This window comes from Chaetura pelagica, unplaced genomic scaffold, assembly GCF_000747805.2.
Source record: "Chaetura pelagica isolate M959 unplaced genomic scaffold, ChaPel_1.0 scaffold130, whole genome shotgun sequence".
NCBI lineage: Eukaryota > Metazoa > Chordata > Aves > Apodiformes > Apodidae > Chaetura > Chaetura pelagica.
In genome coordinates this window covers 840752-856883 of record NW_009951915.1, presented here as the reverse complement: position 1 = coordinate 856883, position 16132 = coordinate 840752, and the positions used below count along the sequence as shown (strand labels likewise).

General features: G+C 44.2%; 1 protein-coding gene across 1 annotated transcript in view; it reads right to left on the bottom strand.

The window, feature by feature from the left end:
• The window catches only part of OBSCN (obscurin, cytoskeletal calmodulin and titin-interacting RhoGEF), a 183002-nt gene that overhangs the window by 15995 nt on the left and 150875 nt on the right, over positions 1–16132 (bottom strand). The window contains exons 90-101 of the mRNA XM_009994678.1: positions 15433–16092; positions 9864–10121; positions 7279–7402; positions 6838–6953; positions 6393–6505; positions 5160–5333; positions 3938–4014; positions 3146–3346; positions 2639–2699; positions 968–1045; positions 651–823; positions 127–153 (exon numbers count right to left, since the gene is read on the bottom strand). Coding sequence (XP_009992980.1) covers positions 127–153; positions 651–823; positions 968–1045; positions 2639–2699; positions 3146–3346; positions 3938–4014; positions 5160–5333; positions 6393–6505; positions 6838–6953; positions 7279–7402; positions 9864–10121; positions 15433–16092 — 2062 coding nt within the window. The remainder of the gene's footprint in view (positions 1–126; positions 154–650; positions 824–967; positions 1046–2638; positions 2700–3145; positions 3347–3937; positions 4015–5159; positions 5334–6392; positions 6506–6837; positions 6954–7278; positions 7403–9863; positions 10122–15432; positions 16093–16132) is intronic.

Genomic DNA, 16132 nt, shown 5'->3' with positions numbered 1-16132 from the left:
TGCAAAAGAAATTTCCCTCCTTATAGAAAGACTTAGTGCTTCCCTCAAATCCATCACTTGAAGGTACTGGAGGGCTCTGACTCACAAAGGGACATTGAATGGGTCTTTGCAAGAAGGTGGATTTACCTTAAATACGTGATGACTCCCACAGCCCTGAGGAGAGAGTGAACACAAATGTCAGGGATTCACCACTATTTCTGCCTTCTTCACAAGCACACAGCCCCGTTTCCTGCCACTAGACACCCTGGCACAGTAAGATCATCTTCTCCCCACTTTTCCAAGGAAAATAAATCTGAAAAGCTGTAGCTTTCACTCTTTCAGCATTATTTAAAATTCTTTAAAATTCTTCTCAAGCAGCCCTCCATAAAGCAGAGGCAGAGAAGGCTCGACATACTTTTTGGTATGTTCCTGCCTCTAGGAACAAAAATCCTCTCTAAGATGCTCCTTTGCATGAATTAACTCTCAGAGTTCAATTATGGTTGAACGAAATAGAAGGAGGTTTAAAAAGCCTTGATGGGTTTTGGATTCAGATTGTTCCATTTCAGTTTCGTCTATTATTATCACTACTACATGACCAAGATTATTAACAATAAATGGACATTCAGGCCATCTAGGACAAAAGCCTTTTAGAAAGGTGATAAGTTGGTTACCAGATATCTGTTGCTTTTGACACCGGTGACTGAGAAACAATTTCTGGGGCAACAAACTCTGGAGATCCATATTTGCTGAACTGAGGCTCAAAGGGTGTGATCTTCTGGGCAAATCCAAAGTCACAGAGCTTAAGATCTTCCCTTTCAGGATAAACCATGAGGATGTTCAGCGGCTAGTCAATGAAATAAAATGAAATGGAGAGACTTTTCTTGAAAGCAGGCAATATTGTCAGTATAAAGTAAGAATAATTCAACTAGAGACTGCCCAACCCCTGCCCAAGAGACTATGATAAGCTGGACCTGCCATTGCACGTTACCTTAATGTCCAAATGAAGGACGTTGTTGTCATGAAGGTATTTGACTCCTTCCAAAATTTGCTTGATGTATAATTTGACCTAAAAATTAAATCCATTATTAACCATTAATAGTAAACAAGAGGTTCCATGATTCCACCAACATTTTTATTATATGAAAGAGGGAGGGACTGGAGTAGAAATACGTTTAAAACTAGAATGAAAGTCTTGCAGTTGAAATAAGGTGTCAACCAAACATTACCCTGTGGAATGAAGCTGTGCCTTGTGTGTGCCCTGGTGAGCCTCCTATATGTAAAAAAGCCCTTTAAAAAAATCCAAACAAAAAAAAACCCACTAAAATCAGGCAAAAAAAAGAGATGCAGAAATTCACAGGTTTGATGAACCTTATAAACTGCCTCATTTGTCTAACTCAGACTGAGCTCTGGCTTCATGTAAATCAGGCAAACACAATTAAAGCACAAATGTATTTAAAAAATGTTGTAAACCTGTTTTCTTGACCATGTGTTGATCCAGCCTGACTATGACAGGAGTGAAGATTTACAGGTAGCTTCAGCTCTGCAGGTCCTCTATCTATTATACTCCCTAGTGTTAACTGAAATCTGATCTTTAAAGGTCCCTTCAGCCCAAACCATTCTATTATTCCATATTTGTCTCTTAAGTATTTAAAAGAAAACCCCAGTTTTAGCAATAAATATGGGACACTTGTCAACAAGATGGGAGATGTGAAACATGTTGTTCTTTGAGCACCAGGATCTTAGAAACAGAAATTTCAGCCTTTGGTTTGAAGGCTGAAAGGGAGTGGATTGTAGTTGCAAGGGGATAAAGCCTTATTAAGCAAGTGACAAAACAATAGCTCCAGGGGACAGATGGCAAATAAATGGTGTTAATAGATCAAATATCATCTACATCAGGCTGAGAGCAATGCTGGGGGTCAAAACCACTGTTCATTTCTAGTTCTAGAATCATAGAATGGTTTGAAGGGACCTCAAAGACCATCAGGTTCCAACCTCCCTGCTATGAGCAGGGACACCTCCCACCAGACCAGGCTGCACAAGCCTCATCCAACCTGCCCTTCAACACCTCCAGGGAAGGGGCTTCCACAACCTCCCTGGGCAGCCTATTCCAGCACCTTCCTGCCCTCATGGTGAAGAATTTCTCCCTGATATCTAACCTAAATCTCCTCTCTCTCTGTTTAAAACCATTACATTTGTCCTGTCACTGCCCTGTCTGATGAAAACCCCCTCCCCAGCTTTCCTGGAGCCCCTTCAGGCACTGGAAGCTGCTCTAAGGTCTCCCTGGAGCCTTCTCTTCTCCAGGCTGAACACCCTAACTTTCTCAGCCTGGCCCCAGAGCAGAGCTGCTCCAGCCCACGGATCATCTTCGTGGCCCTTTTCTGGACCCTCTCCAACAGCTCCATGTCTCTCCTGTGCTGAGGGCTCCAGAACTGGGCACAGCTCTCCAGGTGGAGTCTCACCAGAGCAGAGGGGCAGAATCACCTCCCTCCACCTGCTGGCTAGGAAAGCTGATGGGAACCCATTTAAAAAGCTGATTCTGTTTTAACAGATTATCACTGGTTCAAAGATAATCCTCATATTCAAAAAGAAACAATGCAGCTGGAAGGTGCTCTGGTGGTGCCTACCAATTCTGGACTTCCAAGTGAGAAGGAAACATTACCTCTGCTTCAGTGACCACGCTCTTCTTGAACAAACGGTCGAGGAGCTCCTCGCTGGAGCAGCTGAGAATGGCATTAAGGGATAACAGAATAACTTAATTTCTTCTTTATTATTATTTATTTTCTTAGCTTTGTAACCACTTCTATGAAGCTAACAGAGCAGAATTCACAAGCACTCATGCTCAGCACTAAGTTCTCTTGCTGTTTGCCTAGACTGGCTCTCACAGGATCAGAGTCCTTCACCTCCAGACATTCCAGAAAAGAGATTTGGTGCTTAAGAAGTCATTCAGATTTGCATATGCAAGTACCATGGTTTTTCCTAAAGCAGCAGAAACACAGTACTTCAGTGAAGAGCTCCCACAGAGATGCTGTCCTGCAGTGCAGAGAAAGACTGTGTGTCCTTTCATGTCAGACAAACCCTCCAAGTGGTTAATTGTTCAGTTATTTCATAAACGAGCTCTGCCCAGAGCTCCCCAGCCTCCTCAGAGAAGCAGCACAGAAAAGGATACAGCTCCAGAATCAAAATCAGTGTTTTCCGTGTTTCAAACTGATCCAGGAGCCTGGTAATTCTGTCGTGAGACAGAGAGGCAAGAATCTCCCTCTCTTGATGCGCCCGAGCCTTCGTTTTGCTTCGCAGGGGTATGAATTTGGCAGCACAAGACACCCTGTTCCCTTTGTGGACAACTCGTTTCACAAAGCTGAAGCAGCCCCTGTGTGAGATGGAAGGAGAAGCCCTGCTCAGACTGGGGTCAGAGCCCTCTGCACAGCAGGTCGGCACCTTTCCTTGTCCCAGCCTTTGACAGCTCCTCGCTGCTCCAGGCTTTGACTCTCCAACATAAAAAGCTGGTTTCCATCTATGTGAGATACTGTTGCCCTCTCCTGGTTGTCTCCCAAAACTCAGCAACCAGCTCCCATCAAGGGAAAAGCTGTTAGAAGTGACACAGCCTAGTGCTGACAAAGGATCCTCTTGGATCCCTTGGGTGGTCACAGTCCTTGTATATATGGACTTGTGGTGTTAGCACTGCCAAGGAGCCATCCTTGGGCACCCACCCTGTCAGCCAGTGGATGATATTTTTTCTGCTTGGAGGTCCCTGGGCCCATGGGCTGTGTGGACTCTCCCATTCTCCATCAGAAACCTCAGGAAGGTGTTTCCAGCAGACCTGGAGTGGGATGACCTCCCACCCCTGCCAGTACTTCTACCTTTCCCCAGCTGGGTCCAACAATTACAGCTGTTCAGCAGCTCAGATGATCAATTAGATGTTCTCAGTTACTCAGAATGTAAAGTTGGAAAATTAATTTACCTGCCAATCTCCTGTTTAACTTCATAAAGGGAATGGAGCTTTCTCCTGGTGGCCACTTTCTTTGCTGCTTGGTCTTTCTTAGCTTTGGAAAGGAAGCAAAATACAAGTGTTAGTATTCACACAGGAACGCCTTGCTAATAGTGTGCAAAGTCATTACAGGACAATTTAAGGCATGAAGAATTACAAGGGTCCTCTAAACTTCTGCAAGGAATGAGCTGGAGGTGTTCCATGATATAATCTGTCAATATGAATTTTGGGGCAGCATCTTAGAGAATCACAGAATCCTTTTGGTTGGAAAAGACCTTTAAGATCATTGAGTCCAACTGTTAACCCATCACTGCCAAGGCCACCACTAAACCACGTCCCTCAGCACCTACAACCTTCATCTGCCATAAATCAGAAGAGTCAGGCTAAAGATCAGAACACCACCAGACATGGATCCACTTGTTTCTGTGGCCCATTGTATCAGTTTGTCATGTAGTCTGAAGCAGAGAAAAATAATATCTCATTTGTATTTAGGTCATGAGACCATTTGGCCTGACTCTGGGGCTTGCCCTTGTGGTAACAGAATCACAGAATGTCGGGTGGAAGGGACCTCAAGGACCATCTGGTCCAACATTTCTTGGCAAAATCATGTTCTAGACAAATGCTACTCAGGGATACAGAACAGATACACATGGGTACCAGAAGATCATAAAATCACAGAATAGTTTGGGTTGGAAGGGACCTTGAAGATCATCTAGTTCCAGGCCCCCTGCATGGGCAGGGACACCTCCCACTAGACCAGGTTGCTCCGAGCCCCATCCAACCTGCCCTTGAACACTTCTGGGGAGAAGACATTCATAACTTCTCTGGGCAACCTGTTCCAGCGTCTCACCACCCTCACAGGAAAGAATTTATTCCTAATATCTTATTTAAATCTCCCCTCTTTCAGCTTAAAACCATTACCCCTTGTTCTCTTGCTACAAACCCCTGTAAAAAAACCCTTCCAGCTTTCCTGTAGCCCCTTCAGGCACTGGAAGCTGCTCTAAGGTCTCCCTGGAGCCTTCTCTTCTGCAGGCTGAACACCCCAACTCTCCCAGCCTCTCTCCAGAGCAGAGCTGCTCCAGCCCTCCCATCATCTTTGTGGCCCTTTTCTGGGCTCTCTCCATGAGCTCCATGTCTGCAATGGTGTCCACATTGCAGTGGCTCTGGAAGGAACTCCTGCAGCTGAAAGCACGACTCTACCTTCACGTACGATAAGCTCTGCTTTGCACAACACCTCCCCTCCAGCATTTCTGGCAATACAGGTATAAACACCACCATCTTCTGAGGCAGCATCGTCCACCACTAAGAAATATGTTGTTCCTTGCTTCCCTTGATGGAGCCTGTTGCTGTCTGTCAGCAATGATGTGCCCTGAAAGAATGAAATGACATTTTGATGCTCAGAAAAGATGGAAAGAAATCACAGAATCACAGAATTCCAGGGGCTGGAAGGGACCTGGAAAGATCACCTAGTCCAAGCCCCCTGCCAGAGCAGGGTCACCCAGAGCACATCACACAGGAAAGTGTCCAAGTGGGTTTGAATGTCTCCAGAGAAGGAGACTCCACACCCCCTTGGGCAGCCTGGCCCAGGGCTCTGCCACTCTCACAAGAAAGATGTTTTCTCTGATATTTACATGGAACCTCCTATGCTCCAGTTTGCACCCTTTGCCCCTTGTCCTATCACTGGACATTCCTGAAAAAAGCCTGATGAGGAAAGGCTGAGGGAGCTGGGTCTCTGCAGCTTGGAGAAGAGGAGACTGAGGGGCGACCTCGCCCATGTTTACAAATATGTTAAGGGCAAGTGTCCAGGGTTCTTTACATTTTTGCTTGTTTTTTTTAAAGGTGATTTTATTTGTCTGAGTGGCTCATCCTTGCACGTCCCAGGGCTGTACTTCGCAGAAACAAAATTGAATAAAACTTGTGTTTGCAAAACATGTAGTTGAAGAGAAGAGTTACAGACAACCCTTATAGATCAACAGTGGCTCAAGTTATTCCTCCTTCCTTTCTATGGGATATTAATTGCCCTCAGCCACAGTCATTTCCCTAATTAGCTGCAGAAAATATACAGAGACTGAAGTCATGTTAACAACTGCAATAATCCACTCTTAATCCCAACCCTGACCTCAAAATCATAGCATACATCTTGGTGTCTCTGAGGTAGACACCAGTCTCCCTCTCTGCTCATCTTGGACCCCAAAACCACCTTGGCTGACCTTTCTGGAAAAGGAGCCACAGTGACAGTGGAGACAACACAGGGTCAGACATGTGGCTGGTGTTTCCAGTGAGAACTGCAGCTCAAGGTCAATAGATATGACTCAGAATCAATTTAAGAGCTGTGGGGTGAAAGAGGAGAAGAAATTCCCTACAGAAATACTTCCCTACAGTCCTTTTTGTTGTCCTTACTCTCAGCCAGAGGGAAATCTGCACTTACCTTAAACCACAAAACAGTAGGTTCAGGGGTTCCTTCGATGACTGCCTGGAATTTGGCACGTTCCCCAGAGGTCACCTGCACATCCTCTATTGTCACTTGCATGTAGGGAGGCCCTGGTGAGACACAAGGGTTGGCTGCATGGACAAGACCCTAACTTCATGCTGGTGTAGGTTGTGCTACTCACATGGGATTTATAGGACTGGCCATCTAGGGTACAACATGAATGTCAAATCAGGAGATATCACAGCAAGGTATCTGGGTTTCTTTACATTGGCTTTACTTTCAGGCTTTGTACCTTCATGCTTACCTGTTACTTTCTGTTTATTAAGCAGTTGCTACTCAAGAAATTGAAGCATTTAAAGAAACAGTGGTCAAGAGTCAGTACCAAAAGAAAAGACAATGAGAATCATGGGATGTGGGAGAAGGAAACAAGACTCTTCCTTACTTGTTGGGGTCTTCTCCTCAGTCTTATACACACAGGTTCTTTCCATGGTCTCAATATAAACTTCACTGTGTACTTCTCTTCTGTACCAATCTCCTTCCTCCTCAGCTGCTGATGTTCTTTTATGAAGCCCAGAAGAAAAGATCATTACACAGTCACATACAGCTACAGAGATACAGGATTACACCTCACCATTGATCTGTGACAAATAATTATTTACTTCAAACTAACACAATAATAATTTTATATTGGGCAGAATTAATTTCTCTCCAACCTTTTTGATCCTTCTCGCACAACTCGTGTGTGAAGAGGATTTAAAAAATAATAACACACCTGGGAGAATCAGTTCAAGTCACCCTCTGCTTCCTCCACCACAAGGAACTTGCTTTTCTTGCAACAAAGTCTGCCACGTTTGGAATTCTGTGTATTGGGATGAGTATTTACCTGGTAAGAGGAACGGTGCGTTCCTGGGAGCTTCCACCTCCAGCAGCTGTCTCTTCATGGGAAGGACCAGGGCTGGGCTTTGGCACACTTGATTCTTCAGCTGGAATCTGCCTTTGTGCTTTGTCTGGCAGCAGAAATAGGGCAAGTTAGACATGTCAGCTGTGACAACACTCCTGGAATCCAGAGCAAACCTTTGGAGGCATCTTCGGTCTGCCTGGTGCCAGAACTGAGTCCCTCTGACCTCAGCTGGGTGCAGGCACTGAAGCTAAGAGGAGAATTTGGCCCTTTTGGGAAGAATGCATGAAGCAAAGGGACTGAATGACATCAGAGAAACTGAGAGGTGGCACATTGATGACTGGGAGAAAAACGCTTCTCTGTAAGGAAACACACAGAGACAAAAGCAGCAAAACCAGTGAGGACAAGAAGAACCAGGATGACTGGAAAGAGAGTGTAAGTTTAGGACATCCTGTGCAGGAGATAATTTAACTGTGTTTGAGTTCCAGCTCATGGCTATGATGAAATCATAGAATCACTTTGGTTGGAAAAGACCCTTAAGATCATCAGATCCAACCATTAACCCAGAACTGCCAAGTCCACCACTAAACCATGTCCCTGAGTGCCATGACTTTTAAATATCCCAGGGATGCCCAGCTTTAGCTTTGTGCACATTAATGCTTCAGTGAAAATGTGCATAATGAGAACAGTTCTTGACTCACTGGCGCAACCACAGACAGCACTAGTGAAATGAGGAAGCTCACATGAGTGTAAAATTGGTGGTCAAGGCAGGCCCTGGATGAAGGTACAACTAATATGGAGAAAACATGGAGGTCATAGAATCACAGAATGTTAGGAATTGGAAGGGACCTCCAAAGATCATCGAGTCCAACGCCACTGTCAGAGCAGGACCAAAAACACTAGGGCAGATCACTCAGAAAGGCAATATGGATAATGTGGAGGTATGACAATAGGGAGGACCTGTTGATGCTAAAACACCAGCATTGGTGAACCTCTGCTGGACTCTTTGACAATGTCCTTCTCCAAGTCTACATGACACCAGAACAAGGTTTGGCATCTGGGGCTTATAGGAACAAGGATATAAAGAGATGGTGGAGCTTGATGGCAGTTCAGGTGTTGTTCTTTTTCCAGTAAAAATTATTTTACCAGACACATCTTGATAAACTGGGTTGATCTTCCATTCTGAAAGCAGCTGATTGCCTTTTAATACTGACCACTAGAGCTACCCACAGGATAAAGCGTGTCATCTCCTTTTTCATCTGAGGACAAAAAGTTAAATCCAGAGGCGTCTTCTCCCCAGCAGGAAGAGCCTTTTTGGGGATCACTCTAGGGTGCTTGGTGCTGTCTGGTTTTGGAAAAAAACAGCACATAGAACAGCTCTATTGGGGTGGAAAACATGGTTATTCAAGGCATTATTGGCAGGGTCAGAGATCCCAGGTGGGTGGGATGGTGCTGACCTGTTACCAGCACTATCAAAATATTTGCCTTCTTTTTATTCTAAGCATGTGATCAGAGGGACAGTTGTCAAGTCTCCATCTTATGAAAATAATTCCCCATATTAATAACACATTTAGCTTTCTCAGGTGAAAGGACTGCATAACCATCTCATTCTATTATCTCTAGACTTATGACCAAGGAAATAATCTACTAGTTGACATTTTACTTATGATTTTTAAGTCATCCTCCTTCACCAGAAAAAAAATTTAAAATGTAGTTATTTTTGGATTAGATTCTGTGAGGAGCTTCTATCCTTGTTAAATTTTAGACCAGAATATCTTTTATTTTAACAGCATCAGGAGCTTGAGGGCTGGAGGATACTTGACATTGTCCTTTTAAGCTGACACTGGTGGAGGACAGTTGCTCTGACTTGACACAGAAACAGCTTAGACAAGTTGTTAAGGCAGAAGCAGAAGGAAGAGAGGAAGGGTTGCCACTTAGTTAGGTCTTAGGGGGTTTTTAAATAATACAAAGACAAAAGTCTTGTTCTCCTGGGAAGACACAGTCACACACATCATTGGTTTTCATCACACAGAAAGTATTAAGGCCTCTATCAAGGCCCCAGGGCCAGTGAAATGCAGGTGAACCCGATGAACCCATCACCCTAATGAGCATTCAGCAGTTGATACAGGGGTGTTAAACACATTGATGATGGCAAACGACAGAAGAAAAGCAACCTCCTTACCTCTCCCACCAAATAAACACCCAAATTACTTCTCTAAATGTTAAGGAGGGATCCCACCCCTTCTTGTCCCCCAGAAAACTTGAAGCAAGTTCAGGGTCGAAAGACCAAAGGTGGAAAAATCCCCAATCCCTCCATTTTAGGCAGGTGATGAACAAAACTGCCTCAGAAACAGTTTTCTAATGTCTTCTGTTTCCAGAAAGATCTGCCCCAAACTTGTGTCCAGCCTAACCCCAACCCCCAGCCCCATGTTTCTTTGGGTCTGAATGTTCTCTCTTAATCTTCAACTGCTCAAAAAACAAGAAAGCAGAAAATATTATTATTGGCATGTTTGATATTTTTGTCTCTCTTGCATCCCATGGGACATTTTCCAGGTTCATCCCAAACCTACCATGGCCTCCAGCAGCCTGGGTTTGGGTACTGGCTTCATGAACCAGCACAGAGGGCCTGGCTGCTGTCTCTGTGTGGTCTGAAGGAACGGACCCTTGAAGGCCAAGGCCACCAGCTTCTCCTTGCATGCCCAGGGGAAGAGTCACCAGCATTGATGCTGAGTCCATGAGTTTCTTTAGAGCTGTCTTGATCTCCTTGTCAGCACGCTGAAGTGAAGCCTGAACAGAAGTCTCCATCTCTGAGTGTGGGGAAGTCATTCCTACAGACAAGAAGAACAGCTTTTCTCTCTTTAGGGTAAAAAAAAAAAACAATAGCAGCAGCATCCAACCCATGGAAATATCTGCAATTGTATCATTTTCCCTTCCTAGGGCAGGGAACTGGTGCAGAAATGCTTATTTTGAGCAACAGAGAATGTAGCTAAGACTTAACATGAGAAGGTTGGCAACACAGGCTTCAGAAAGATGTGTCTCAAAGGGTTGAGGACACTGTGCCACACCACACACAAGGGTCCATCTCCCAACCACACCCCACGTTGGCTGCTCTTGTGAAAAATGCCTTTGTTAGGGTCAACGAAATGAACTCAGCAGTGACTCATTGCAGGGATACAGGTCCCACAAGCAAGGAGGGTGCAATTCTCACAGGGAAGGAGGAGTGAACAGGTACCAGCCTCGCTGGTGACTGTGGAGAAGGGGAGGGGAAAGAAGGGAGGTCTGTGCTGCTTTATGAGCCTGTTAGTCCAAGAGGATGGCAGAAAAGCTGCTGATTGCAGAGTAATGTATTCATCCTAGTTTACAATATCTGAATATTTTGGCTGGATTTTGCTGTAGAAGGTGCCTGAGACTCTTAAATTTGTACACCACCTTTGGAAGATACTCTGGAAGTGAAGTCACCTGGTCTGTACAGTAATGCAGAGCAGCTGTGTGCAGGGAAGCAAGGCAGGTGTAACTCCTGCCTTGAGAAACTCATGGTCCTGAGGGCAGAGAGAAGACAAAAGCTTTCTACACAGCAAAAAGGATTTTCAAGCACACATCTTTGCCAAATAGCCACCCAGGACACAAATACTGTGGTGTCAGCCCCAGTCAGTGCTGTTAGAAGATTCTAGGCTAGGACAGGATGGTAGGACCTCAGGTGCTCATCTCATCCAATCTCCTGCCCAATACACCTTCCACAAGGGATGAAGAGGCACAACAAAGGGACAGATGGTATCTAGGGAAACTCTCAAGCAGCCATAAAGTCAGACAAGATGCATGTCACATTCAGACAATTCATCATGTTCAAGATGTGACCTCTTGCCAAGCAAGAGTGCAAACTCAAACCATCGTGTGGTTCAAGAAAAAACAAGGGCACTTCCACACAAATGGCCCTGATGTGTTTAATGTCATTGACACAGGAACATGTCCTGGAATTGTTTTGGCTCTGCTCCTTTCTTGGCCTTAAGAAAGCACATTCCCATGATAGAACTTAGCAGCTAAAGTTGCAATCTATGTTTGGACCAGGCCCCGTTGAAGGCATCTCACCTGATTTTTGTTTTCAGTGTCCTCCCCGTGACCAGAGTAGTTACAGAATATTTCAGCTCTGGGTTTGTTAATGGAAAAAGCAAGTTTTGCTCACACAGTGTCCCAGACTGTCTGTCAGTGTCCATCAGCACTGGTCTGAGAGGAAGATCTTTAAATATTTCACTAGATGAATATTTTAATTCCCTGGTGTTCCTGTTGTGATTGTCATCAACTGCTTCTGTCCTACAGGCTGGGCAGCTGCAACAGCTGCACTTGTTGGAAAGGCATGAAACACAGTTTCTCTCAATGAGAAAATATATTCACAGGTTATATATAACATTAGACATTAGGAAAATGTTCTTTAATATAAGGGTGATGGATCACTGGAACAGGTTGCCTAGAGAGGTGGTGGAGGCCCCATCCCTGGAGACATTCAAGGTCAGGCTTGATGGGGCTCTGAGCAACCTGTTCTAGTGTGAGATGTCCCTGCTTATTGTAGGGGGGTTGGACTAGATGATCCTTAGAGGTCCCTTCCAACCCAAGACATTCTGTGATTCTATAGCCACAGGTCTCCCCATAGTGCTACTTTCATCCCTGTTTCTGACCTGTTCACGGATGTTACCCACTATGAGGAACTTCCATAGTAGCTGAGGTATATAAAGCTAACATTGCAGTGATGACACACCTGTGATGAACAGCTTGTTTCCCACTTCTAAAATCTCAACCCTGAACATTTCCACCCCACATGTCCTGCAGCCAATAGCCAGGCACACAAGACTGACGTGTATTTGGAAGAAGGAGCCAAGATGACAAGCATCATTCAAAACGATTGACTCATAGATTTGGGTTGGCAGATTTCCTAAAAACAGGTTCTTTCACTTCAACACTTCTGAAACTGTCCATAAGAAGATGAGCTATATACTTAACCCCATATTCTTGGGTTGCAGCCCATCTCCTGCCAAAGGTGATGGGAAAAGGGGACGAGCTGCTGGAATATTGAGTGCCATGAACAGAGAACAGAAACCCAGTGAGTTCAGTGACAGCTGATGCAAGACATTTATTGATATAAACTCAGCATCTAACAGCATATCTTGCATTTGATGTCTTGATTTGGGTTTTGTGTGTGTGTGTGTATGTTGTTTTTCTTTTTATATCTCAAGCAAACTGAAGTTTCCACTTTGTTTAATACCCATTTACCTGCAGGAATTTTAGTAAAACATTCTCTGTATTAATTTTTTTTAAATTCAGCTGCATGTTTTCATCTACAAGAAATAAATCCCCACACATCTCATTAGTTACCTATATAGTTTAATCACTTACAAGCATATTTTTTTAGCCTCTAGGAAAATATTTTGAAAGTATATGCAATGAACTTTCCATAAACCTTTCACTTTTTGAACAGAGTCCTGCGTAGGATTTTTAAAATGCCTTTCAATTTATTCTCTTGATTAAATTTCAAAATAAAATGTAAACAGATGTTAACAGCTTTGGGCTAATGAGTCAAAGTATAGTTATTTCTTCTATGAACATCTGAACTGCAAGCTTGCAGCTTCTTGAGAATAACCTGAGCATCAACCACAATAGAAGGAAATCTCCACATCCCTTTACACATCTTTAGTATCTTTTGGATGAATATTGTGTTTTTGAAGGCTATCATAGGGCAAGTTCTTTTCTCAGCAGTATCTTTGTAAATCCAAATAAATTCCACTATGTGGAATTAATCTAGATTGATACTGGAATCACTGAGATCAGAATCAAGCTCAATAAAAAAGAAACATTTTCAATTTCAAAAGTATTTCTCTGTTGCATGTCTGTTACTTTCCAATGTACAGTGCAATACATGAAAAAAAAAAAGCACTAATAGATTTCCATCCTATTGCTTAATTATAAAACAAAGAGTACAAACCAAGGAGATGTTGTAAAAAAATGGGAGAGTAACATAAAAGAGGCTTGATTTCTTTCACCACATGTAATCACTGGAAAAACATCCTGTATCATGAGGGCAGCACACATGCTATTACACCTAACAACCTGTCTGGTTACTGAAAGTAAAAGGCTGTGAAATCAACACTTTCATTTTAGTCAGCACATGATCAAGGTGCAGTCACAGAAGGAAAAAAAAAAACCCACACACACAACTGTTTACTTTTCTACAAGCACCTTTTGTGGATTCAATCCCTGTTGGCAGGAATAGTGCCTGGAGGACCCCAGGACAAGCTTCACAAATTTACCTGGCTGGGAAACACTGAGGCCACATCACACATCAACATTTCCAATGCTAAATCTCACTCAATCCTCTCGCTTCATGCCACAGGTTGGAACTCAGCTATGCCTGAGCATTCCTGGCTTCCCTGCACCATCTCCATGCAAGCATTTTCTACCACAATGGTGCTGCACAACTCAGCTGGGAAGAGGTGCTGGGACTTTCCACCCCACGTTACTGTTGGACAGACAGGGGCAGTGCTTGATCCTACAGTGACAAACTCCAGCTGACTTCAACTGGGACCAATGTTTGGGCCTGTGAGCTCATTCCTTTCCAGGAGCACCTTGTGGAAGGTGTGTGCAACACCCATTTTTGGTGAAGCCAACGGGAATGGCCCATGCTCAGTGCATCTCAGCCTTCCCCTTACCCAGTGCTCCTGCTGAGCTGCAAAGCTCCAGGGAAGCTCAGCAGGAGGCAGTGCCTCTACAAGACCACTCAATGTATGTCCTTACACTACTATGATGCAATTGCAACTGGCAGTGCTTCCAAGCAGCCCAGCCCATCTGGTGGAGATGTGTTTTCAACTAGGCATTTATGGCAAAGATCTATTTTCTTTATTTTGGGTTTGTTTTGGGGTTTTTTTAACTGCCTTTGTGCTCCTGCTACTTTGCTGTAGCTCAGTGGTGAATTCCTCTCAGCACATATAGAAGACTTCAGCCAGCAATCTGTTAACACTAGTGGTTCACCACTGGCATGTACAGGAGACCAAACATTCTTCCAGCAATATTTATTGACAAAAAAACCACATTTGTGGTTCGTTATACACGTTAGCATTTGATTATAGATGCAGAAGTAATTTTGTGCATCACTTCAATCTTCTGGTGCACATCAGGTAAATTATATTTTAAAAGATACAGTTTAGAAGTCCACTAGAATGCAGTATAATGAAACCTACATCTTCAGACAACTGGGCAGTGGACCTGAAAATAGCAGTAATTTTAAAAAGATGGTCTTTTTTTTTACTTAAAGCAGAAGAGAACAACTAAATCCCTGCTTCCTCAAGTCAGTGGGAATTTCACCATTGACTTCAGTCAAATCAGGATTTCAACCCAAGGGTCAGAGCAGCCCTTTGCATTCTTGGTAAACAGGATATTTTCTGTCTGTTTCATTCTGTGGCAGAAGCTTCAAACAACGTAACCAGGCTGTGCATGTTGAAAGGCTTATGAAGACGTTTGGTTAGAGCTAACTGGTGTCACAAGTGTACAGCAGAGTTGAAGCCACGAGCAGCTTCATGACCTTTGGGTACACACAGTGACAGGAGATTGCTTTAGCTGGGAAGAGTCCTCCTGTTCTGGGCTGCTGAGGGATACTGAAAAGCTTAGGTGCTTTTGCCTTCTTGTCACACCATCATTTACAGATATTGGCACTTGAAATGAAGTCTAGGTTCATGGACAAAACCACACTTACTCATCTATAGTTCTGTCATAGGCAGGAGAATCAAGCTTTTCCTAAACCTACCATCACAGCTCCACTATGGAATGATATATGTTCACCTCGACCAAAGCTTTTAAAATTACAAACTGTTCTGACAGACATGTTCCCTTTAAGACTGGAAAAGCTCGACAGATCACACTGAAACATATTTTCCTCAGGGGTATTTCCTCGTACATGCTACCTTGTCATCTCTGCCACCCATTCCCCTCACCTACAACATTTTCGATTAGTTTTTGTTTTGGTTTATTGTGTTTTGTTTGTTGTTGTTGCTGTTGTTTTTCTAAAGCAGTGCTTTCTTCTGCGTGGAAAATTACTGCTTGCATCTGCTCAGCTTTGGGAGAGGTCTTCTGTACTGATGTGCAAGGTAACGGGCTCACCAACAGTCCCATAGCTGAGGGTTCTCGTGGAAACTTCAGTTTTAAAGCTTGACTGTCCATTGTCTGCTGAGAGCTGGACTTCAGTGCAGAAAGAAGGTCTCACTGTGAAGGAGGGACCGGGAGGAGCTGCTGCTGTTGCTACACGGACTCCAGGTGTCACCCTGCAGGTATCACTCACATGGAAGGTGATGTTGGAGGGGCCCACAGACGGCACAGATGTCACTCGAGATGCTGACATGAACATGCTCCCAGGAATGTGCTCTTCAAAATGGCTGTAAAATCTTTGCCTAGGCTTGGGGACCACAGGTCTCCCCAGATTCAGCAGCACTGGCTGCCCAATCACTGGATCACTGATCTCTGTTTGGAGCACGGAGATCTCGCAGGGCTTGTCCGCCTTCCGGTTGGGATCATCACACCTGTAGGTCTCACCTTCCTCAGGAACATAATCTTCAAGATCCTCCAAAGTTAATACTTTGCCATTGTGGGTTAAGATTTTGAGGTCCCGGGTGCTAAGGTCATCAGGCTGCAGTTCCTCTGGTTCATCCACTATAATGACATCACCCTCTTCCGGAAGGACGCCTTGTGTTGCTTCAGGTATCTCCTCTTCCACAGGCCAAGATACATCTAATTCATCTGCTTCCCCTGTAACCTCTGGACTCACTGGTGAGAACAGAAATTACTGCTGGTCTGCAGCAGCTGT